General features: G+C 40.7%; 1 protein-coding gene and 1 non-coding gene across 2 annotated transcripts; one reads left to right on the top strand and one right to left on the bottom strand.

The window, feature by feature from the left end:
* The first annotated feature begins 2,472 nt into the window (after window positions 1-2,472).
* Window positions 2,473-2,545, top strand: trnar-acg. The gene has a single exon. It is a non-coding gene; the product is annotated as a tRNA-Arg (tRNA).
* A 1,347-nt stretch (window positions 2,546-3,892) lies between these two features.
* On the bottom strand, window positions 3,893-23,020 carry LOC122881671 (Wilms tumor protein 1-interacting protein). Its single transcript, XM_044208161.1, has 8 exons — window positions 21,063-23,020; window positions 15,651-15,752; window positions 11,215-11,282; window positions 10,077-10,139; window positions 9,135-9,265; window positions 8,118-8,169; window positions 6,157-6,225; window positions 3,893-5,407 (listed from the first exon to the last, which is right to left on the bottom strand). The coding sequence occupies exons 1-8, from the start codon at window positions 22,300-22,302 to the stop codon at window positions 5,273-5,275; spliced, it is 1,860 nt and encodes a 619-aa protein (XP_044064096.1). The 5' UTR covers window positions 22,303-23,020; the 3' UTR covers window positions 3,893-5,272.
* Window positions 23,021-27,250: the final 4,230 nt, after the last annotated feature.

Below are 27,250 nucleotides of genomic sequence, written 5' to 3'. Positions count from 1 at the left end.
AAAAGTGTAAGAGTGTCATTTTTTCCATGGTATGCAGGTAATAGCAGGTAGTCTTGTGTTGTCTTGTTGGGCTTCATTTTGTGTCACTGATACTAGACGTTTTCACTATGTTTGCTTACTGTCACAGTAACGTAAAGTAGTGAACAGATTAAAATTCTGGCCTGATGATAGAGCTAGATGAAAAGGGAGGGGCTCACCAAAAGTTTTTACAGTTCATCCTAACGGGGACAATAATGTCTGTTCCAGATTTCATGGCAATCCACCTAATAGCTGTCGAGATATTTACCTCAAAGCCAAAACTTTAAACCTCATGGTGGAACTGGATTCACCCTCTGACTAAATGTCTGAGATAATAACGTATATTCCACCCACTCTGAGCAGACACATCCACATTATATTAGTTGTCATTGTGATAAACTAAAAAGGAAGAAATATGTATATACATATAATAAATAATATACTACTAAATAATATAATATGCTTATATGCTTGTCTACCAGTCTGACATTTTTTACTCTTTCTCTCTTTACATTCAATTTTAATCTGTATTTGCATAAAGCAATGACCGATAACGTTCAATCATCGGTGTGACAGTGACACTGACTAACAGCCAGACAGCAGCCAGCACCATGGCACACAACTCTCATTTCTCCTCTCTATAATGACTGTGAAGTATTCCCTCCATAGTGCGGCACCACTGTAGAAAAAAAGTTCAACCAAAGTTAATGCAAGGCTTCAGAAGTCTGAACTTGCCAAATTGATCAGATATTAAGTTACAGTCAAAGTTACAGTGCAAAATTTCCTCTTTGTGTTTTCCAGGACTGTGTTTCGTCGCAGCAAAGGATGCTCCCTGTAGTGCGTAGTTGAAGGCATACGACACAGCCGGTTCATCCAAACAGAAAATGATCTGAGAGATATCAAGAATGTTTGTGACTGTGTTTTGAGACTGTCCTCACCAGAAAAAACAGCAGCAAACCTTAACCATAGCAGTGGTCGATCAAAAAAAAAATGGTTGTATGAATAATTGCTTTAACAGTCATTTGTAACGATTTTTATCTGAAATCATTCATTAGTCATTTTGGAAAGCAATGACAAACAACCTGTTTTGTTATTGCAATGCGTGAAGATAACTAGGTTTATTTACCTTAAACCCTTAGCACTTTATTGTTAGTCTTTGAAATATTATGTCAGACTGTGATAAGTTTTTTCAGTGAAAATGAAAATTGTGATGCAAAAATCATCATTCCCACTAATTGTAATTCACATCACAATCGTGATATCTGCCAAATAATCGCAATATTATTTTTTTTTTACCATATCGTGCAGCAATAGAAGCAAGCACCTCTTTACTGGGCACCTATATATTTTAAAATTATGATATACTTAGTAAAAATTTACTTTGGGAAATTACATTCTTATTCTAATTCTTATTTTTTATCAATGTTATTGTTGCTTGGGAACAAAACACTTGGCTAAGCCTGTGAAGAAGTGTGTACCTTTATAGCTATATATAGTGTACGTTTTTAAAATGACAAAATACTAGGGGACAATAATGTAGTTTGGGATCAAATGATCAAAACAGTTTTATATTCAGCTTCTATGTCCTGCATATCATAAACAATTAAGGAGCTGAGTACATATAATTTCACTCAGAAACAAACTTTATTGTGGTTTATTGAACAACATATAGAATAGTGTGGGAAGCTATTCATCACCTATAAATGATATGTCAGTTTTCTCTGTTTTTACCAATTTTATTTTTAAAGCATGCACGGATTTATTATAAGAACTGGACACCAGACTCAAAGATGGCGGCCAGTCACTTGAATGAAAATTGCTCGCTGAGCGCATAAGCCAAGAAAGTTCTGCTTCTGTGTTGCATGGCCCACTGCACACACAAATGAGTTTTTCTCTCTATGGTGGTCAAATGTGCAAGAAAAAATGATAAAGTGATGCGCAATGCATAGCTATATAGGCTACATGCTAGAAAATTAGTAGTTTTTGATAGTTATACTTTTTTAAATATCAAATGGAATCACATAATAAAACAATGTAAAGGGTGGTCATCAATGCGCACTATTACAGACACATTAGCTAATTTATTTGTTGGACACCATAGTACTCTCTAACTTAATGATATCAACCTCCGACCGCGACATCTGCTGGCTAATGAGGGCATTGCGGGCAACGAGGTCGATTGTTTTAAAAATGTTTTAATTTTTGTTTTGTTTTTAGATCATTAGCTTTGAGAATGCGACAGTATCTAAATAATATCTCACAGGCAACGTGTTTTGACAGTAGACTGAATATAAAAATGGACGACCAATACCTCCCACACAAAAATGAAGCCAAATTTCCCGGATACGGGAGCTGCCCGGGGAGATGTCATGTTTATATAAAAACTATAGTTTTTACAGAAATCGATTTTATTTACTCTTAAAAGGAACATATGACCACCCGATGATATCACTCGGGCCAGTGGCGCAATGGATAACGCGTCTGACTACGGATCAGAAGATTCTAGGTTCGACTCCTGGCTGGCTCGATTTTTTTTTTATGTTTTTTTTCTCGTCACTGAAACAACCTATGAATACTAACCCACTACTACTACTACTTTTCTCTCAGGTCTGTACCATCTAGTATGTACAGTAAACGTCTACGAGGTATGATTTCAAGCATCTGTCCTCGGGCTAGTGTTGTAATGGATTCCTTTCTCATTAAACGTTCTTGAGTCCATCCAGGAAACGGACCGACTCTAAACTCTCACTGTTGACAATGTATTGCATACTAACAGCTGTAATATTATAATAAGATTGTGTACAATGTCTAAATCTGTCTTACTTTCATTGGAGCCTCGCCACCTGTAAATCGAGGTTATTCTTGGTAATGACAGCCAATCACGTTTCCGTCTGCTACCACAATGCTATGGCCAATCAGCGCTTGTAGCGCTACCAAGATTTCCATTCCCAAGAATTGACCATATTGCAGGTGGAATTTCAAAAATAAAAAACGACCGTTTACGATTGTTTCACTTCTTAAAAACATTTCGAAAGTAAGTCAATCCTTGAAATGTGCTGGAGAAACGAGGTTACGGGGGATGACAAACCTCCAGCTTCTTGAAATTTTTGTTTGTATCTTTATTATGTATTTTATTTTCAATGGCTTGGCTCCACTTGTCCCCTTAGAGGGAAGTCTCACTGCACATCAATACAAGGTTATTCTTTTTCTGTTGTCGTTTTATTTTATTTTATTGCAAGTCAACATATGAGAAATAGACAGAGGACTCACAAACAAAACAGAACGCAGTGTTAACATTCACTATTAACTAACAATAATCCTCATATTTGTCATATTCTTTGTCTTCATCGCATAAACAAATCCTTAGTTTGGCTCTGGGCCTACATCAGATTTCTGTTATTTTAGTTGCTGCCACACATATATGATCGTAACAAGTTATGAACGAGTGGGATTCGAAAAGAGGATCAGACTACGGATCAGAAGACTCTAGGTTTGACTCCTGACTGGCTCGGTTCACCTTATGAACATATAATCTTTACCTGGTCTTGCTTAGTAGACATCGATGAAAACAATCGGAACGCCAGTTAAAGAGTTGCATAATGCATATGCCTTGTCTTCACTGCAGGGCAGGGGACCGTAGAGCCAACGTGTCCGCACTGCCCCTTTGGACATAATGACTGTCCACTACTGACAGTGTTGATGCATGAATTACACTGTGGACCTGTTGATCAGATAATGCATGTTAATAAATATTAAGCATATATACACTTGTAAAAGTACCACTAAATAGATATTTAATTGTCTTCACTGAAGATATCATATGATTTGCTAATGAATTTACCTTTTTCTACTGTAAAAAAGAGCCAAATCAAAATTGAAAGTTTGGCCTATTGCAATGCATTTATTAAATATTTTCTTTACAACAATCATACAACACATATGTATGTTTGCTCTTCATCGTAACTACAGTTGGCTAAGAAATAAGGACCTCAAATGATAAGCAACAAATATTAAGTTAGTAAACTCAAGACATGAATAACACATGAATAATAGCAAAGAAGGCAATCGAAACTGTACTTCCCACCGCAAATCAAACTAATATTTAAGGGGTTTGCACAAAAGTCAAAATGAAACAAAAGTAAATTAATATAGGTCTACAATATATATCTTTTTTAAATATACAATGTTTGCAAATGTAACAAAATACATAGATCTACAGGCCTAATACCAACCTCTTCATAGGTGCGTAGAGAACTCACAAATCTATCTCCGAGTGCTTAGAACAGACTGCATGTGACAAATAATGGCTGTTACATTATAACCGAAGCAGTTGTAAAAATGTGAAATGGTAAGCCTTAAGCACACAAAGGCACAGCAACCTTGAGGATGATGGCATTGGTTAACATTTCTATGGAATGGTTGTGTTCAAAAATTATTATTTGATATCATTTAATGCATACTGTAATTTGCATATGGAAAATGAACAACAATAATGGCTCTGGTTACCACTGGTTACCATTTGGGAAGAAAATGAACACTTTCTATACAGGAAGGAATCACTGTTATGCTATGACTTTTTAAAATAATGTTCAAATAATGTCACTTTTTTGTATGTTTCAGACTATATGTAAATACACGCCAACTGTTATTATTGCATGTAGAAACTGATGTGGAGGCACAATAGGCATCCAGAGTATCATATGATCAAACCATTATTTTCCATTAGCTTAGTTAGCCAGATGAACCAGCAGATGATCCTTTGTCTCTGACTGAAACATCAGGTAGCTGTGATTTAAATGATCATCCTTATTAGAACCTTCAGACAGATGTTTTATGGATCAATTTTGAAATGTAATTCAGAGCATAAGTGTGAAAGTGAAGCTGAAGGTATCTAAAATGAGTTGACTATCAGATATTTACACAGCCAATGCAACTGATATTTACATTTAAAAGAAATCATATGGAAACACTTCTGCCAAGTCTGTATGCAGCGGGTATAACGCAATGCTTCACCACATTCAAAGTAGGGCTTTGATGTATTACAATACTTCATTATTGGGTCAAAACCTCATTGGGCATAATGATTGGGCATTAACATTCCTGTGAAAATACACATCAAACCACAGTATGGTCTAATGAATTGCATTAATCAATCCTCTACAACAAGAATTGTACATATCCACTCCAGCTGTCCGTCACTCTTTGGCAGTTCCTCTGTAAATCCACCAGGCGTCTCCCTCCACCTACAGTAGTGTTAGTAGGAGGAGGAGGTGATGGAAGAGGAGCAGCCCTGCTCGATGTTCTTCAGGTGGCAGGAGTGGCAGAGAAGGTGGCCGTTCAGAGGGTAGCAGCGGTGACCCTCCTCGTCGTTAAGCTCCATCTTACATTCCTGAACAACACAAAGGAGGAACAAGGATGAGACACCTCCAGTGAAAGGTCACAGGAGCTTGAATAAAAGAATAGAGGATAAGTGGTGCGATTTCTACTCTCTATTGACCTAATTTCCAACCACTGAAAGATTGGACAGCAATAATTACCTCAGGAGTGTAGAAATTCAGCATTTAGAACAGGTTAATTTCTACATTTACAAAAAGATTGAAACTTCTCATTATTAGCAAATCTCAAATCTGTGCATACCGAGAAAAGAAAAAAATATGCTCTGGTTGATATATTATTCCTTTATCTGTGTTATGGCTTACACTTTCAAGAAAGCAATCTGTTTACAAAAACAAAATTCTAATGTCAAGATGCTCCTCTTTGAGCTACTTGAAAGACAGACGCAGCCACTCAATAGTTAAACACTACTTTAACAGGGAGCTGCTCCTCACAGCCCACTGATTTTTATTTATATGAAGTGAAAGAACAGCAGCTGTCAATCAGCCTTTGGCAAACAAAAAAGGAAGAGGCACTGGAGTAAAATGATGAGATAGGGATGATGAGGTGTTGCATACCTGCTCTCCTAAGCAGTATGTAATTACTGCCAAGACTGTAATTAAGATCAGGGATCTACTCGTTATGATTTCTCTTAATGAGCCATTCAGAGGGTTCCTGGCTCAGAGCCACTAAACATGCATGTTTTCAAATGCAAAGCTTAATTTTCAGTTTTGTAACAGAGAAATGTGACGTGTTTTAACCCACCTCACAGTGATAGCATTCCACATGATAGTCTTTGTCCATGGATACAACTCGAATGGTTTCATCAGACCCCTGGAAAGAAATTCAGACAGACAAACGCAACTGAAGTCAATCTCGCCAGAAGACACTCCACTGTCTTATTCTGTTCAGTCTGACAAAAGCTTCAAAAGATCGATAAAAAGCGTGTGCACACCGGTGTCAGCCAAGAGCTGAAATGTCTGTGCTGTCTGCTCTGCATTACAACCTTGGAGCTTAAGGGTTTGTTAATCGTCCCTTCAAGTTACACTATCAGTGAAGTTCTATTATATTTTCTGAATTGACTATTGAAAAACTCATACTCAGGACTCTCGTAACAAAATAGGACTTACAAATCATACTGGCAAAAATAGATATAGACACAAAGTACAGCCACAAGGAGCCAAAGATTGTAGAAAATCATTTACAAATCTGTACAAAGATCTTGTATCTCAGATTATGTGCTCTTTGTCCTCCTGGTTATTTGTGTCCACAGAGACAGGAGGTATCTTTTTCAGTCATTTCTCTGGTTACAATGTCAACCTGAGAGGGAGCTCCCTCTGTACAACAGCTTACATAAACGCACAAGACAGATTAAGCCCCCTACCCCAACACACACACACACACACACGCACACACACACACACACACACACACACTACCTCTTCTCTAAATACCGGCCTCACTGCTTACTCAAAGGGGAGGGCAGGGGACATTCCAGCAAAGTCAACTCTAATTTTGGACATTTCTTTGCTTTTGCCAGCACGTCCTGTCTGTGTGTGAACCGTAGCCTCCTTATTACCCATCCACTCTTCCTTAACAAAACATCAAATCAAAGTACAGAGATAGGGAAGAGATGGAAATATGGCTATATTGAACTATCTGCTACTTGCACAGTTACGTTCTGAGATTGGGTCATAACTGAGTAAACATGAGCAGATAAGGATTTATACAGTTGAAACCAGATATTTACATACACTTCAGAAAAAAACAAAAACTTTACCTTTTTCCTTTACTGTCATACATTAAATCAGAGTAAACTTTTTCTGTTCTAGATGTAATAAAGGCACAAAGCTGATCATGCACACCATGCAGGATTTCATGTTACACTTCCTCTACATTGAAACTTGTCTTGGAGGTTTGACAGCGCTTGATCCTAATACACTACAACTGATGCCATATATGCCACCACTGACAGTCCTTGCTCACAAGCGTCAGGTTAGAAAATCCATGAACTTATGATCATATTGTTATGTCTAGATCCATTTCAGTCGCATATTGCCGGGAAAATAAGAAACCTGGCATTCATCTTCCAAACATACAACCAAGGCTGCAGTCAACAGCAACCGCTGAGTGTAGTTGATACTGGTATATCACTTAATATTTTAAGTTACAGTCACTTGTAAACTGAGAAGTAAGGCATTTGTGGCAGGGTTAACAGGACTTGCTATGAAATGCTTTGTTGCATGTCATTCCCCATCTCTCTCTCCCCTGATTTCCTGTCATCTCTCTACCATCAGCTCACTAATAAAGGCATGACATGCCTTTCAACTAACACATAGTGCTGCTGTAACGAACATGACACGAGAAGCTGCACTGCCAGGAGCATAATCAAACAAAATACACAACATACATATGGGTACGTGATATGGATAAAATTAGTATTGTACTAATTATCAGAGCATTATGTTAACATCAATATGTTAAAATATCCACTTAGGTATTCAAAGTCCTGAGGTAAAAAGTGAGGGAAATGGTTTTAGTGTTTTATTAGAACAAAACCTGAATCCTGTACATTTAAAACAAATGTAAATCTTTTCAAAGGATTAAGATCTCAACCTGCGGAAATTTTTAACATAATTGATATGAGAATTTTGTTAAAATATGATAATATGGAGAGACAACATATGAAAATATTTATTCCTAAATAAAGGTGAGTGTTAGCTTACCTCTGAGGGCAGGATGGGCTGGTTACAGGCTGCACATTTAGGCGCCAGGACCCTGGGAGAGTGAGATGCATAGAGAAACAAGTGTTCATAGATTTGTTAGAACTGCACTCACATAAGTGAACTGAATTCAGCTCATTAATCACCTGAATTCAAATTCACTCTATCCAAAGACTATAAAAGGTCACAGTTCATATTTGATGCCCCCCTCCCGACCCGTCCCTCCTGACTCTGACTAGATTAAAGATCCTGATCCGACTAAGGAGATGCCGGGTTTGCAGATGTGCTGGCTTTCCCTGATACACGTGATTCCCCAGATCCAAAAAGGAGTAGAAAAACAAAAAGCAAAATGAATTCATTATTTCCACACACATGGCTGGCACCTGGAAGTCTGAGGGAATAACAAAGGGCCTCTCAGTGTGGATGGGCATGACTGTGGCTAAAAGTCAAACACATACTGTATACACAATAAGGTTTGTCTGATTTAATCAGTGTCGAGAACATGTGGGAGCTGCCAGACACTGATCGGCCATGTGCCTGGCTGTGCTGTACATGCTGTCCTAGCTGGGAGAAGAAAGTCTGTAACTGCTGAGATACTACATGTGCTACTGCTGATCATTTTTACTGCATTATCAATTTTCCTCAGACACACAAAACTTAGATTTTTCACTCAAACGTTAGAAGCTCTGTTTTTGTCCTTAAGCAGCATGATACTGTTGAGTTTGGACGAGAGGAGCCATGGCCACACTCCACTCTTCACACCTCTGACTGGACAGTGATCTATTCTCCCTCCCCCTCCCTCTCCTTTCATCCCTGACTACACTTCTCATGTGTCTGCCACACGTGGCAGCGAGAAACTCAGTCGACCCTTCTCAACCAGATCCTGCAGTAGGGAAAGTCAAGGGGCTGTGCTGTCATTTAACTTGGAATATGACACCTAGACATTTGTAACACAGATAAATTCGGGTCATGAGCTTGTGTTCCTTTGAAATACTGTGTAACAAGTAAAGTGACGCTCACCTGTGGTAGTCTTTGAGACAGTAGATCTTATTTTCAGTGTCCACGGTGAAGGGCACTCCATCAAGGCTCTCATTACAGATGACACAGCGGAAACAGCCAGGGTGGTACGACTTCCCAAGGGCCTGCAGGATCTATAGAGAGAAATGAGTGAAGAAAATCAGGACATCAGTCCTTCATTATTTCATTCTGCTACTGCAATTTATATTTCCTCACTATTTGTATCCAATAAAATTAAAATAGTCACTGTTCTTAAAAAATCTTTGCCTTTAGATTAGATGAATTTTTAATGATCCCTGTGGGTATAGTGGGTCGTGACAGCATTTGGGAATAGGACAAAGCTAAGAATAAGCCCACTCAGACACTCAGGATAATATAACAAGTAATTACACCTATTAAATAAAGCTAACAGAAAAACACAGCAATTAAATAAACGATGTCTTCTTTGGCAGATTTAAGACAGAGGCAGACGATATTACACTGTACGTTACATACAGAAACATGTACATAGGATACACAACATACACAATACAGTCCCAACAGATGTTTAATGTGCAGATGTGAAGCTAAGGCAGCACAATAAAAACAGAGACATCTCCTCCATCTCTGTCTGCTGGATGGAGAACATGTGTAGACTAATGTCTAGAAAAATCTGTTGTATGCTGCAACACTTCCTGACTTGATCCTATGCTTTGTGTGTGTGTGTTCTGTTTTTACCCCTGAGACTGTTTGTGTGTGTGTGTGTGTGTGTGTGTGTGTGTGTGTCAGAGAGAGAGATGCACATGCAGAGCCAATGCTTCCTCCTGAGTCTTTATCCAGATGTACCCACAGAAAGCTCATTTAGGATGAAGTAACTAAGTTTCTGCTGAGATCACCTGGCTCTGACCCACACACACAAACACAGACAAAAGTACACACAAATGAAGAGAAGTAACAGACACTCACCATGTCCATGATCAGATGTCCACATGCGTTGCACTTGTCTGCAGACTGCTGGAAACCAGAATACTTCAACAGACAGAGAAAAGACGACAGTGATGTCATTGGAATTTGGTTATTTAACGGATGACTGAAATCTCTGACTCTGTTTCAGACTGAGCGCTAAGCAACTCCACAGTGTCTCCCAGGCATAATTCAAAGTAGCCTCGAAGGTTTAGCATGCATAGTTGTACTAAATCCCCCCATAAAACTGCTTAAAATCACTTTCTTTGAGATTGGCATTTAACTGATACAGTATTTAAATCAGTCAGCTCAGCCTTATTATGTGTTATTCTGTATGAGCAGGCAACACTAACAGGCCTGGCAGAGGAGCAGATGTAATTAACAGCACATACAGGGAGCAGAGCCAGAGAAAATTTAATTCAGTATAAATTTTGATTTTAATTGAGCAACTAAGACCTTTTGGTGGAAAGGCAATTAGATGAGGTTTTATACAGACAGGGCTCCGTGGGTAAACACGCACACAGCTATTGACAGTGTGAATACAAGGATGAGTTGGAAAAATACTTGCAGCAACCCTAACCCCTAACCCAAAAAACACATTAAAACACAACATGCACACTGGCTAGAAAATGAGTGCTGGAAATTATGACAAATTTCACCAAGGGCTTTCATTTGTGTTTAGTACACGCAGTCATTCTGCACTGGTGTGAACAGCCTGACCGCCCTCCACCCTATAAACCATAGCAAAGCAGCTTCTCCAGTTACTGACCTCCTTCCAGTCCCACCCAAGGGAGGAAACTGATATGAATCGGCTGCATTAGATGCTAAAAACTGGGCCACAAGGTCAGAGTCTCCAACTGATATTTTGTATTTAAGTGGAAGGCTGACCGATTATAGGTTACATTTGTGTGTAAGTGTGTAAGCTACACTGATGAATGATGATTTAAGGAAAAGGTGATCAGAGATTTGTAAACCTTAAGACAATGGAGATGTCGACTGGGTGAAAGTGAATCCAACTCAGTATGAGAGAAATACTGTGTGTTATCTTAACCTAATGCTTTTCTGAAGTCACAACAAAGGTTACAAGACCACATACCTCAGTTGAGGTATACTAGATATTGATTGTGTATTGACCGCTCACCAGAAAGTCCTCTTCACAGAAAACCTTCCCTCCGACATAGTAAAACGCCTTCCCTCTCAGCCTTCGACCTGCAGAAACAGACAGACAGATAAGTCCATTTGTATTTCACTCGAGCAATACACAGCAGGACTCTCAAAAAAAACGTTTTTATTATTAAAATACAATAAGTAGATTAAAGCAGACAAGAAAAGGTAAGTCAGTGATAGAATGTTGAAATGTCTTAGTGGAAAATCTTGCAAAGCCATGAGCCTGGTCTCAGAAAATAAGTTACAGCACTAATGCATAAAGACCAGGGTGATTAATTACACCCATTCGAAGGTAATGGACCCTCTTGCAATATTCATTATATCCTGCTGAATCCCAGGCAGATAAATCAAACAAACGGATCTATGGTGTGCTGGTGTCTTAATATAGGCTAATATTGCTGGGACACAGAGCAGGCTGCACTAAGGACAAGGAACACATCTGGATCAAACACATGTGGGGTAAATGCTGATCAAATTCAATTACTAGACAGGTGCAACAGATTAAACACTCGACTCTATTGGATTTCATGGCAACAACAGGCCAAGACTTACAACGACCTGCTATTCCTCTTCTCTGTTCCTTTCTGGTGTCTTTCCACATGCTACGTGTGCTTCTTGTTTGTCTGTGTGCTTTAATAGTTCTATGGTCTGGATCTGGCTTCTTATAGCAGCACACACACACAGACACACAGCAACCTCTTTGCTCACTTTACATAGCTATTCTTGCCCAGGTCCCACAGGAAAGGGGAACATTCCTCACATTTTCTGAGTGGGAGGTGAGGGAGGGGGCAGCAGGGGAGAGGAGGGGTTACCTGATTACTTGTATCCTGATAGTCTTACACAGTCATTTAGCCACTAGGAATTACACAGTTTCATTCTTAAGACAGAGAAGAAATGCAGTCATAAGCATAACCCCAGCAAAGGACATTTTAAATACAGGGATCCGTTTCTGGAGGACAACAAGTCAACAACTAGTCAGCATTGAAAAAAATAGTTTGGCACATCCCTGTATTGGACATTGCAGAGTTGGGCAATAGGACAGTATTTACCATGAGATGATATATTGTCTACCATTTTGTCATACCCTTTATATTGTGGTAGCTATCCCTTTAATATCTCTGGGAATATTAGGCCATAAAGGACATTACTGATGAAGATTTTTGCATCCATATGATCAAGCACTTGATTAATTTGAACTTGATTTGTTACTTGTTAGATACTTTTTAAAAAATGTTGTATTAGCTAAAAGTAGGGCTGTGTATTGGCAAGAATCTGGGAATATGATACATATCATGATACAGGGGTTACGATTCAATATATTGCAATATATTGAGACACTGTAAGCCAAGCAATATTTTGCGAACAAAAAGAGCTCAGCCAAAGAGGTTGACCTTACTAATCTCTACTAAAACCCCTACTGTTGTCTTAAAGTTAGTACAATTGATTGAAAGTCATAATTTGACTGTCTGGAAGGGTCAAAGAAAGCAATAAACTCTGTTGTTCTTCGAAAATGAGCCTGAATTTCACACAGTATACAAATAGAAAAAATAAATTAATTGAAACCTCATGATTCATCTTTCATCAATGGCAAGTGAAATCCTCTGAACCAATTATTCAAAATGACATTATCTTACTTTAACAGAATAATAATGGTCAGGCAGCAACCAATGTCTGTCAAGGCTCACACAATAACTAACTTAAGAGACCAGGTCAAGGTGTGGAACTGGCCTTGGGTAATTACTGACAGTCTCAGAACTGTGTCCCTAAAGGAAGGAGGGAAGGACGAAGGGGATGAATGTGAGATATGGGCCATTCCTCTTCTTCACATTCCTGTCTTTTTTCCCAGTGAGTAAGAGAGGGAAGGCTCTGAGCCTTGCGGAAAGATAAGAGCTTAATTAAAGTCAGGAGTCAGGGCTGACTATTTGAAATGCACCAGAAAGAACAGTGACTACTGTGCCTTCATAAAAATGTAAAATACCTGAGGGACAGAACAAAACACAAGGCCATTTTCTAATTAAAACATTCTTTGAATTCCCTTATGTAATGCCATTCAGAAAATAAGAGATTCACAATGACCCTGCCTTGACTTCCTAATTGAGCCTCAACCCTGTTCTTTCCGGTGAGTAAATTACTCAAGTGAGACATCTCAGCAAAAGAGTCGCATCTCTTTTATACCAATTTCACATTTGTTCTGAGATTTAGTCTCACCTAAAGTAATTTCCTGTCCTGCTAAAGATATCTATGGATGTTCAATTGACAAAAGAATAACTTCTCTGCATTTAAAAGAAGTATTTCTGGTAGTCTGAACGCATTTCTCTGACTGTGAACAGCACCTGGAATGTTTGGTCAAGATCCTGACAATCTACCCACCACATGTTAACATACCAGTGGATTCAGGACCAATCAGATCCTTGTTTGTATTCTCCAAAACCGACTGGCTGGGATAAGGGGCTGATATTATGAAAGTAGAATCTGATAGGGGATTTGTGTGCCACTGTTCCTTACAAACTCAAGTCACGCCTGGCACTGGTGTTCTCTTAGTATTTTAAAATTACCATCAAAAAAAAAGAAACTTAATGTGGTCATCAGGAAGGCACATATAGCTGTTAAGTCATTTCTACCTGCATTTCATTTTGAATAAAAATATACAGGGAAAAAAATGCGAGAATCTCATATAGAAGAGAAGAAGAGGGAATTGCTTCTATTTCCCTCTTTTCTGAAATTAACACAGATTATTCGAGTTGGCTACTGTGTAAACCAGTTCGCCTGATTGCGAATTTGAGCTTAATCTCCAACTGGAATTGGGTTGTGCCATTAACTGTTCGTAAACAGTGAATCCCAGACATGCAGCCTGAGCTCGGCTAGCCACCGGGAATGTTCTTTTGCCTCTCAGTCACCTTGGGGGAACTGGTGGCATGGGAGGAAGTTCATAGTCATAAAGACTTGTTATGCAACAAGTGTAGCGTGACAGTTGCCTTGACATACAGATTCTGGAGGACGATGAGTATGTATATATATAAAAATAAATAATCAGTGTGCCCCTGCATACTGGCTGCGTGTGGTGGGTGGTGTGCTCCCACTGAATGGTCTCCCTGTCCCGCACTGTACTCCCATCTTGTTGCGTCCAGCTGACATAACAGCACCCATTATCCTCCTGGAGGCAGACCTACAGAGGGCCCCTATGCCTGCATTCCTCCCCAGCTGAGATGCTTTTCCCTGGGGCCACTCACAGCGAGCACAACCCTTATGCCCTCACATGGAGCAAGCTATGAGAGGTATGTAGTGTATAAACTTCTCTCTCAGCCCACTTTAGACATCAGCTTCACTCTGAGCCACAATCTTCTCTTTTTCATCTCCTTGCTCTCTCTCTCACAGACACACACATGTATAAACACATAGGACGGAGGGTAAAAGTAAACACAAGAGATGTTAATCATACATTTGGGGGCATAACCAGCAAGGTTAAAGGTGCTGCAGGATAATGAGCCTGAGCAGAGGTCACCGCAGTGCCACAAATACTCCACATACCCACCATCTGATAACTGGGACAGAGATTTTAATTGGTTGAAGCAGAAAGCCAGGTCATACTTCAGCTAGGGAAGTGCACTTCTGTCCAGCCAGGAAGCTACGGGTCACACATACATCGGACAGGGATATGAACTTCAACTGATACCAAGCTGTACCTAATTGTCAGTTTAGACAGTTTACCTGACTAAAGTAAAACCAAAAACCTGGCCAGTGCAGCATTGAATGACTATGTTCCAACATACATGTAGTTTGTTTAAACTCATTCTGTCTTAAAAGTTAAAACTGCATCTGCCTCATGTAATTAAAACCAAAAGAATACAAACAAACAAAGAACAGCTATTGTCTTTGAAGTTGTTGTAAGTATTTTTACACAAAGGAGCCCTGTAGCTAACCAGTACAAGGTGTGACAAACCATTATTGCTTCATTACAAGTGCCACGAAGTACACGCTGATGCTTAATCCCCGCCTTTCTCAAGCATTATTTGTGTTTAAGTCAATGATTCTCAGTCTCAAGCTCTGCACAAGACTTGGATACACTCTCATTCACACACATTCAGATACTACAAGTTATTTTATTGACTGATGAGTGAATTAGGTCGGTGTGCTCTGTGTGTCTTTGTGTGGGCTGGAGGAGTGACTGGCACACCCAGAAACCAAACAGCAGCAGTACAGGACAGTAATCCCAAAATAATTGTGTGTTTTTGCTTAGGCCAGTGAACGACTGAAGAAGAAGGTAGCACTTTCAATTCAAGAGAACAGAGGTCTGTGGCAGCCTATTAGTTAGGAGGTGACATGAGCTTTACATTTACAGAGGAGAGAAGGTGAAAGTGTTTGAATGGGAGTAAAAGGCTTAGAGAAGGTATGTTATGTGTATGTACTTACTGCAGGCACTACAGGTGAAGCAGCTGTCGTGGTAGAGGCTACCCATAGCTTGGCAGGCCTGGTTGGCTCCATACACCGCCTTGTTGCACTTAACACAGACTCCTGGAAGACAACACAGCATATGAGAAATTCAGAAAAGTCACACATTTAAGTCACTTTTACAGTTAGATCTATACAACACACCTACTGATGTGGTCACTTAATCCATACTTAATCAAATACTAAATCTGAGATGTAAATTAAGACTCTGTTAGTTTATAATATCAAGACAATAGGGAGTAAAGAGTTGTGGAGGCTATGATCCAGATTAAACCAGACAAAAACAATGGAGAAAATCCCTTCACAAAAGTCAGGAAGCTGGTTAGCAGGCTGTATCATTGAAAGGGGAAATATATCCTTATTTGCTTATTTGACTTGGCTTGGAGACTGAGAAGTCTGTTAATAAAGTCTGTGATAAAAATCCAAACGTTCCTACCCTAACAACACACACAGTCAGTGTGGCTTGATATCAAGACACTGTCTACTTAATATTAATAAATCCACTCATCCAAGCCAGCAAGATTTGCAAAGTGTGTGCAGAGAAAACAAAAAATGTCAAAAAGAGATAAAATACCAAAAAACAAAGAAAGCAAGACTTTTCTCTTCTGTGCATTGGGTGACGTATACCAGTTCGGGCCTTTAAAAAAGCAACACATGAGGAGCATGCCAGGCAATATTTCATAATGTCTCCTTTGACCTTGGACAGCTCATGAACAACATAGTGTTTCCGTGTGATCAATATATACCAATTTTCTATCTGGAACTGCTTTGGATGCAATACTACTTTCCTAAGACCTGGCATGAAAATATTATCTTTCATCGCTCCACTTCCCTGCCAATCTCCTTCTCTCCCTCTGAGCATCCACTGTATGACAAGGTGTGATATGGCAACTGACATATGGACTGTGACAAGTGACAACCCCCATCACTGCTGACCCTAATGGGTAGTCAGCTAGCTGCTAAATCAATCAGATACAGTATGATATGATCATGAAGTAATAAGTTAAAGTAACACTAACAGAAGGGGCTGTGGCATTGATGAAAGGTGAAAGCAAGACCATGAGCTTCTCTTTTAGTGTGAGGGTGGGTGTGTGTCCATGAGGTTATTTGTGTGTGTATGCTTTTATAGAAAAACTCCCTGGAGACAGAGAAATAGAGCTCAGCAGAAGAGCGTGGCCCAGCCCAGCCCAGCCCAGGTCCTCCTCGAACACTAACAAAGAAACTTCTGTTTCCACTGTATCCAACACACATCACACGGCTGCCTCTTCCAAAAACACACTGTTACATTTAATAACCTTCTTCAAATGTTTCTCTTCATAGACCTTTAGTAATACAATAAGCAACTGGGCTATATATAATTCAACTAAAGCCTCTCCTAATGCCACAACAGAGGACACATCATCAGGGGCCCCAATGGCTGGAAAGAAGATTTAGAGATAATAGAGGGATAATATTAGAAAGAAGAATGTTGCTCTTATGTAAGCTATCTTGTTTACATGAAAACACAAGAATGTAGTCATGCCCTCAAACTACTGAAATGAATGAAGGCCCTTTAAATCACATTCTCTGCTTTTCTTCTGTAAATGTTGACAACAAACAATTCATGCCAGAAAACAAACAATATAGCAGGATTACGATTCTCAGGAAAACAGTACACGTACAGTAAAGTACACTATGCTTTTTCAGGACTTTTTTACAATCTGACACTGAGCCAAGAACATTATTCCTTTACATTTTTTATAGCTTTGATTTGTATGCCCCATGAGAACAAAAATGCAGTAAAAATCCATTCTCTCTTCTCTTTTCCTGTTTGGGACCAAAAATTCCTTATTTTTTTAGTAACCTCCTCGCCGACTGGGCCACTAAAAAATTTGCTTTTGGCTAGAGTCCCATGTTCCAAAACAGTGTGATTATTCAGGGGACTGACCTCTTGCTTCAAGTGGGGGAAGGGGAAGCAAAACATGCAGCCAAAACTTCACCCCCCTCCTGCTTCTTGCTGGCCAATATGCCACTGACTGAAAACAAGACCCTTGCTACACAACGTAGCAGCTATTGAGTGTTAGCCCCAAGGATTCAGATTCATCTGTAACACATCCACAACATGATAAAACCTTGACTTTAAAAGTTGCAATCCATTCATTTTAGGTAACTATTTCCACTGTTTCCATTACTTCTAGCCAGTGGTGGAAGAAGTACTTTTACTCTCTTACCTGTAGTGCTATTTATCCATCTAGATTGTTTTGGTGTGAGTTGTCGAGTTTTGGAGATATCGGCCGTAAAGTTGTCTGCCTTCTCTCGAGTATATTGGAATTTGATGCCACTCGGCTTGTGGTGCTCAAAGTGCCAAAAAAATACATTTGAGTAGGGTAGCTTGGGAATTTCCCCCCAGGGATCAATAAAATCGTATCTTATCTTAACCTATAATAATATGTCATAATACAAAATCTTAATCTGTAATGTAGCTACTAACTCCAGCTATCAAATCAATGTAGTGGAGTAAAAAGTATAATATTTACCTTTGAATTGTAGTGGAGAAGTACAAAGAAGCAGAAAATGAAAAATACTTAGGTAAAGTACAGGTACCTCTAAATTGTACAAAAGTACAGTACTTGAGTAGCCTAAACGTAATTCCATCACTGCTTCTGGTTAGTTATTTCAAATGTTTATCCACTACTTTATCTAACTATTTAAAAGGAAGTAGAAGGTGTGTACTGTGCAGTCTACCTATTGTAGAATAAGTATTTAGAGTATTTATAAGTATTACATTTTTTAAGTATAACTTTAAAAGGACTGAGCAATAAAATGCTAACTAAAAATGAAACTATATTCCACCTATAAACACATCCACCGCATGATATACATTTAACTTTAAAAGTAGCAAAAGTATCTACATCGCACTCTCATTCACTGAAATTTACTGAATGCTGTGTCACCTATGGCTTCATTTTCTAACTTTTACCACAGCGCACACAGACACCACACCCAGAAATGACAAACCACATTAAATTCAGTCAAATACCGCAGGGCATATAATCATAGACAAAGAGACACATAGACGTGCATGAGAGGATTTCACATACACACACACACACACACACACACACACACACACACAAAAAAGTCAGCCTCCAAAAGCCTGCCAGAGCAGAAGCCAAGAATCCCTGGGAAGAGTTAAGACGAAGACTTCCACTCAACAGCCAGATGGGATAAATTAATCCTCCATCTCAACACAACACTAAACATTCAACTGAATGTGTGTGTGTGAGTGTGTGTGGGTGTCTGTGTGCGTGTGTGAGAAAGTCAGAGGAAGAGGGGAGGCAGAACACTGGGATGTCCCACCACTTCTCCCCTCTTGGATGAACTTGTCTATAAATCTCACATCCTCTCAGGCTCTTGTGTCCAAAGACAAAGGAACATCCACAAACTTGTCCCTAAATCGCTCTGTTTGTCTGCTCATCCATGCAACTGCACCGCGGGCACCTCTAAACTCATCTGGGACCCCCCCCCCCCCCCTTTGTATCTTAAGACCTCATTTCAAAAAATTCCTTGCTCTCTTCCTTCAGACATTCCTCAGTGTTCCCCTGGTGCAGCCGTTTGGCACCGGACTCATTTCCCCAGAACCTCCAGCTGCAGTTATGCCAATCAGCACTCGGTGTACAGTTGGGAACTCTGATGAATCCCAGCCCTGTGTATGGACACAGCTCAGATTGGATCCGTTAAACACCGCACTGGCAGAGGCACATTCAGGCCCGTCAAGCTCAAAGAAACATTAGCTTTAACCTAACAATTAAAAAGTCTGCATATACATATATTTTTCACAACTATGAAGGTCTCCTATGACAGGACTTAAGTTTTGTGAAGAAAACTAGCCTACACAAGTTTTTTCTGGCATAAAAGCATGACTCAGAGGATGAGCCATGGCCTACTGGGAAACTCCGTACAGGAACTGTGTGTGGGTTATGTGGGAACGTGTGTGAAAAAAAGACATGTACTGTATTACTTTTAGACCTACACTTCCACTGATAGCAAACTGCGTTCACCCACACATCCGTAATATTCACTTCTCTGTGCTATTTATGAGCCTTGTCGTGACAGTGACATATGCCAGAACATCTTCCCTTATACACACAGATATAAGCACACCAGGGGGCTGAGGAAGGCTGTGATTACAACCGTGACATTGCAGCAGGATATCACCCATCTCACGCTCTGTTTTTCTCATTGTCTAGTGGGACGTCCCGTTTTTATGAATGGCCTTGGCCACCACATGAGCACCAGCTCGCTCTACAACAAACACACGCTCAGCAGCATACAGTACATCTCACCTATTTACTGTATCTGTGACAACAGCCTGTCAGCTGACTTCACAGCAAAGCATGTTGCATTAATTTCCTGATAGCACTTCTACAGTCCAGATAGAGCAGCCGAAGTGTTACAGGCAGTGATATGAGGAACAGAAACCAGAATATTCTGCTGACATTCTTCAACAACCCTGCCTACCTCTGTTTCTCAGCCAGTGTCTTTATGTATTGATTATAATCTTTACTCAATATTATACGTTTAAAACATGTGTTGTCTAAATTAAAAATGTGCCCCTGAATGCTAGAACTAATAGTCACAGGTGTTGTTAGTCGTTATCATTTTTCCTGTGCGCATGTGTTCATCACGTGCGCAAGCATGAATGGCAAGCTCATAAAAAGAGTCATGAGAAATGTGCAAGCGCAGGTCTGTAGTAATGACATCATTCAGGAAACAGTGAATGCCACTGTCAAACAAACTCAACATGGGATGGAACATTAAAACAATCACAGACTTAAATGGTGCACAGATCTGACGAAAGTGATTCAATTCTCACTAATGACTTTTGTCATCAATGTTGCCTCAATAGTAATCCATTAAATCTCTTGGTGGATATTAGAGGGCAACATTCTTCCTTCTGGCCTTGGCCCCACTTTTTAATGCAAGAGGGCTTGTTTCAGCTGCCAAGAGGGCAGACAATGAATCATTTAACATTAAACAAATTAGAAAATTATTCTGTCTGCATTCCACAGAAGAAAAGGAGAGGCCTCCCACGGCGTCTGCCTAATAAGTTCAGCTATTTTATCAGCTTAGACCAACAAGAATGCCACCAAACAAAGACAAGACAACTGGGGTGCACTACTAATTAAGCCACAGAAACAGACACAAGTGAGCAAAACACAGAAGAAGGATGACAAAGGGTGACCGTGTGCGAGTGTGTAAATATGACATCAAAAACAAGTGGATTTATGTTCTGAACTGTGGGTGGGTGGTTCTGTCGTTCAATGGGTTTTACAGCAGTGGCCTAACTGACAGAAGCCCCTTGTTGGAGCTGGGTAGTCTAAACTGTCTTACCAAAGTAGTCAGCCTTTGGTTGGGCATCCATCTCTTTTTCCAGCCGCTTAGTGAGGGCTTCTAATTTTATTTCCGCTGCTGAAAGCCCTTGCTCAGGGGGCTGCCTGAGGAGAGGCTGGCAGAGTAGTTGGACAGGCTTGGGGGAGCACAGGACTTCTGCTTCAGCACTGGCGGCCTGTCCGCAGCCAGGTATCTGGCTCTGACCTTGAACCTGGCTGCTGATTTTGGAGACATTGCCAGGCATCAAGGCAGCAGATGTCACCTGGGCTTTGGGTTGAGGTGTTTCAGAAGGTGCAGGTAGGAGCAAAGAAGCTGCCACAGTACCATTATGGCTGCCAGAGGGTCTCGAGGTTGGAGAAGGTGGTGCGTAGTGGGCTGCAGACTGTGTGGAGTGCTGCTCAATGTGGAAGTCTGCTCCTCCTGTGAAGGCACTCAGAGGCAGGGCAGGGATGAGGTTTGGTTTTGCTGAGCCAGAGGGCTTTCCCGCCCATCCCCTGGCTGGCCCAGCAGAGGAGGGTGGACTCTGGTTTACAGACGGGGTAACAGCCTGATTCTGCTGGGACGGAAGACTGTTGGCGGTGGGAGGTGGAGATTGGCGTTGGGGCTGCTGCTGAGATGAACTGCTGCTCCCAAACCCAGACAGAGATGGGGAAAGCTGGTTCTCTGTGGATGGGGCCCAAGCAGCCGGCTGGCTGGCCGGGTGACGAGCATGTGTGGGCGCGCTATGAGGCGCGTTTCCTGGGCTGGGGGGAGTAGGGGTGTTGTGCTGGTACGAATGTGGCTCGAAGCGCTCCTTATTGTCGTAATTGTTTCCGTAGCCATATGCCCTGCCGGCTGGAAGTTCAGACTGATTGCCTGTGTGGTGTTTCTGGCCGTCAAACTGTGCGTACTGATTCCCAGCCGTGGTGCCCGGCACAGGGCCAGAAAGTATCGGGGGCTTCGCTGCCGCTTCACCCGGCTGCCTGTAACTATTTATGGGCGGTCTGTCTTTGGTGTAATAAGTGCTGTTGTGGCCCCCATTCATTTTCATGGCCTGGTTGTTTTTTGCCATCTCCTCTTGGTGTTTCTGCATGTGTATTTTAGTCATTTTAGATGCAAAAACTTTTCTTGTCTCTTCAAAGTCGGGGTTATTTCCTGCATCCCTCCTCGTGCGAAATAAACCATCTCTGGATGCTTCATACATGTTTAAGTCCTCGATAAACTTACTCGCCTCGAGTCCTAAATCCTCGTATTTATCCATATTGAAGATACTTTGTCTGTCTGCTTCAATAAAGTAAAGTTACAAGTAGTTATATTTAAAGGCTAAAGCCGAACTAAATCACAAGTCTGAAGAAGATAGATATTTCCAGAGTAAATTATTAGCTTACAGTCCAGCAGCTCGTAGTCTTGACAGGAGACGCGGGGTGAAACTTTTCTGTTATTCCAAACTTTCCCCTTCTTTTTATCGTCCGGGGTAAACAATTAAAAGTGTAAAACTTTGCGTCCTCCTCGGTGAAACTGCCCGTCCGCCCAGCTCAGCTCTGGCCAGAACAAGCCGCCGTCTGTCTGGTTATAAATGTGAGCAGATCCCAGATCCGATAGCCTGGACGACCCCACAAACTGCCCCCTCCTCCTGCTTTACAGTCCCAGCGGGGAACCTTCATTCAAAACTTTATCCTCCGCACCTCTGTCAAGCAAAAAAAAAAAAACACTTCAAAATAGTTTAAAGAGCTGATGTGTCGTTAACTGATAAATGTAGTCTACAGTTAACGACCAGACCGTGGGATAACCGTTGGAGCTCGGAGCCGTACGTGGCCGCCGGTTGGGACCGAACGCTGGGAACAGTTTGTTTTTAAAGGTGCAGTGCTCAAATTAAGCCACAAGTAAGAGTTGAGTTGAAAGCAGCGAGTTTACATATAAACTAGCGATGGCTTGTGTTAAAAAGCGGAACCTGGGGGCAGATATTCGTCCGCTTGGTCAGCCCTTGAAACTGGTCCTTACATCCTGTGTCATTTTTAAAAATGCCGAGAGCTGGTTGACTCTGCCGCTTCTCTTTGAGTCATCAAAACACCTCAGCAATTTCCTTTTGCTCCATAAAATTAAAGGGCTGAAGTGGTAGCATGAGGAGTTTTTACTGTGGACAGTGGTGGAATATAATTAAGTGCATTAATTAAGTAGCCATCTGAACATAAGTACACATTTGAGGTGTTTTTTTTACTTGTTTGGATGGGTAATTATTTTGGGATACATTTAGCAAGTTGAAAATGTACCTTAAATGTTCACTATATCTTGTAACAGTAATATCTTGCTTACCCATACATACCCACTTGATTTTGAATAACCAGCATGGGTAGATAAATAACCTGTGGCACTCTGACACAAGTTTTTAAAGTTTCCCACATCTCATGAACAATCTATGTAGCGGAGTAAACCCATATAACTATACTGTTACTACTGTATGGGTGTGATTTTCTTGAGGTTGAGGGGGGCTACTTACAGTGCCAGTTCCCCCTTTTTGGTTGAATGACATCACACATTCCTGCTCATGAAACACACACACACACACACACTCACACAATGTGACCCCTCTCCTGACCCTGGCTGGAATATTTGAGACAGAGTTGGGGTACAATGGGATGAACACATAATGTGAAAAAAAGGCTCAATATCCCAGAAAACACATGGGAACACATTTTTGCATGTCCTGGATGGAGCCTGAGCATGCATATATTGTCTGACAGACCCAGTTGATGTGAAAAGATATGGAGCCAGTATGCTGAGGGGGCCTCTAGGCTGCTGCTGGCAGTGTAATTAAAACAGAAGTTTATAAGGCACAACCATCTGTATGCCTGGGAAACAGTCACCATAATACAGCATTCCCTTTAAGGGTTAGGCTTAACTTGCTTTTACTTCTTCCTCACACATATTCACTAAAAACAGCTATACCCTCAGCTGTTGTAGTAAAACCCCCAGAGACCTTGTTCATGTGCAAACTGGTGTTATTCACAGAGAAGGTTAAATGTGTAAGTAAGTATTTGAATGCAAGGAGCAGGAGCTACAAAGTTGTGATATATTGGCATTTACTTATACAAATAACACACACCTAACAGAAAGCTGTTGTTGCACCCATACATGTCATTTATAATGTGCATGACTGCAAGATACATTTGAGCAAGTATCATAAAGCAATCTTTATTACATTTAGAGATTTCAAACTTAAAACTGAAAAAAATCACCTTCAACATTAAAGTGCTCATGTGATTTGCAATTGTTTCCTGTAATATCTCCTAGTGAGGTTAATTCAAATGTGGTAACAACAACAACAACAACAAGTACAAGGGTTTTGGAAAACTTGAGATCACTTGGTTTCACCGATTATGCTAATTGGCCCATTTGTGCCATTAGCGCCTCATTAAAAGGAGAAATAACAGAAAGATGTGGATTAGAACTTTATTTCCAAGTATTCAAACACTACACACATTCATTTTTACTAATAGATCTTAGGGGGTAGGCGAGACGGGCAAAAGCATTCACAATATTTTCCAAGTCAATTCCATCAATCAGTTTTACAGAAATATTTCCATGAGGCATACAAAGCCTTATTCTCACAGTTTCATGGGGAAATCGGTTGCCGTCATGTAGGAAAAACAAGCAGTCCAGTCAAGCCAGTTGTATTTATTAAATCACTTTATTTAGAGGGCTTTACAATCTGCACAACATACAGCACCCTCTATGCTTAGACTGCTGATCAGGAGCTAGTTTGTTGTACTGTAAGGCATTTGCATAAAAGCATACGCAACTGCAAAATTGAGTCAAATTCATACAGAGCAGAAATGGTTGGCCTTTACTTTATAAGGCTTTTACTGTGAAGCAGCTGCAGTACAGCCGCTGTGTGCTAAGTGCTTGGCTACTGTTTTTCTTTTTCTCTGCAATTCTGGATGGAAATGGGTGGATTTAACAGATTTGATTGGAAAATTGCAAGACAGCTCTGGCAGATGGACGAGAAAGTAATAATTGCCCACACCTATGTGATACTTTTAAACAACTTTACTTACTGCAAGGACTACATACAGTGTATGCAATCAAAAATATATACATAGATCCCTTTGAATGCAAAAGGCCACAATGACTAAAAGACTGTTACTATGGAGATGTACAGTAAATAGATGAATAACTTTGGCAAGTGCATTCACATACATGCCAAGAGTTTAGCTTTATCCTCAAAACAATAAAACAGACTAGCGAAAATGCGCTTGTATAATGAGCTCACACAAAAAATATTCACAGATGACCAAATTACCAGCCTTGAGGCCAGCCTCCGAGATAATGAGCTGTGGCATTACTGCGTCCCACTGTGAGAATACACAGCCCAGTCCAGGGACTCAACTGGTGCAATGGAGGGTGACTGTGACTGCGCTGCTGTGCACTCCACCCTTTTTTCCCCCACCAGCAGAGGTTCTCAAGAGGAAGGGGAGTGATTTTCTTTAACTCAAAGACAATCCATTCTATACATCTCATGTGTAAGAAAGACTACGACTGTGGTATGGAGAGAAAGTGAGTCACAGTGGAATACTGTTGCCTATTCAATAATCCTAGTTGTCATGGAAACTGCAGAGCTGACGAAAAGTGTTAAATGACTCCAGGGGCTGTTTGTGACAAAATTAATTATTAGAGGAAATGCAGTACAGCACAGACATAATTTTATTGAAAACACTGGTCAGAAATATCCGACTTATCTATTTCATCAAACAGTCTGGGAAGTGTTTCCTGGAATTTCTGACCCATCTAAAATGACTACAATGTTGCCATTTTCAGTGACACAGCAACTTCAGCTTATGGTTCAGGCCACTTCAAGTTCAGACCTGTTTATTAGATGGTGTTAACTAGTAAGGAGAGTGAAAAGGAGGGTGTGAAAAGAACTGCAGCAACAACACGACAAGAGGAACACTTCAGGGGTTAAAAATTAATCTAATTCTCATTTCATACAGCCAGTCTGAAAGTGTGAAAGAAAACATGGCACACAAAGATGACTTGATGGTAGATAACATGCCCCTTTATCGGTGTCTAGTATTCGCAAACCCACTTTCTGTTTTGTGCTGTGACAGCATCTGGTTGAGATCATATTCACAGAATCTGAGGCAATACAGAGAATAACTAACACAGTTTTGGCTCTTTGCTCCCCTCCTCTTATTCCTGGTTTCTCTTCCTGTTATTCTGTCTCTCCTGTGAGCCTTTTCCTGTCACCTGATGGTCAAAGATAGAGCACAGAAATATGGAAAAAGAGGTCAGAGGGATCATTAAGGAATGTTCTGCTTTGCCTTCTGTCCGCACATTTTTTATCCATCACGTTTTAATGAAAAACAAACCTTCTATTACTTTCACAACGAGATGCAGCATGATTTTATCAGTCACAAGCTGACCATCTTACACTATAAAAATAAAACCACTGCCTCAAACGGAAGCTGACCTTGCAAAACTGACACGTGTAGATCGCTTTCCTTCTTGTTCATTCACACACTGATACCAGACAAAATGTTAGACTTTTCTTATGCAAAAATCTATACCGAAAATCTTGTTTACGGGCAACGTGGGCACTGCACTGCAAGTGCTTCTACATATCAAATAACTGCTTACTCACCAAGCCTTTAAAGATAGGCCAGTGGGTGTACACATGGATACATTTCAGTGCTGCTCTGCCAGGACAGTGCTAATGGCTGAGTCACATTGACCCAGTGCTGAGACAGAGATATCGTGCAGATGAACAGGCACAGTGTAGCAATGGACAACCAAGATATGGTGGCAAGCTGAAAAATCACTGACCACATCAGGCTCTTCAGTGACTTCCAATAGACCTTCTGGTGGCGACGGGATTGACAGAGCACAGTGTCACGTCCAGAATCCAAATACCGTGTATGGTGCTCAGAAGAGACCTGCAGCTAAAAGCAGCAGCAGAGGTAGAGACAAACACTGATAAGGCACATCATGACAGTGTGACTCAGCCAAGGCGCCAAGCATACCGACATTTGGCAGGCGGAGAGGTGTGAAGTTGTGGTCCTGGGTGCGATGCTGAAAGTGGTGTTACGGGAGAAAGGGGGAATGTGAACAATGAGTGGAACCTAAAGTGGTATTTGGGCTCGTGTGTGATTGACAAATAGGAGGATGAGGTGCTAAATCTCCCTCTGCAGTTTTTAAAGAGACCAGAAACCCAC

Source organism: Siniperca chuatsi, linkage group LG9, assembly GCF_020085105.1.
Source record: "Siniperca chuatsi isolate FFG_IHB_CAS linkage group LG9, ASM2008510v1, whole genome shotgun sequence".
NCBI classification, from domain to species: domain Eukaryota; kingdom Metazoa; phylum Chordata; class Actinopteri; order Centrarchiformes; family Sinipercidae; genus Siniperca; species Siniperca chuatsi.
Note: the sequence above shows the minus strand (reverse complement) of the source record. Positions and strands in the feature narration are given on the sequence as shown.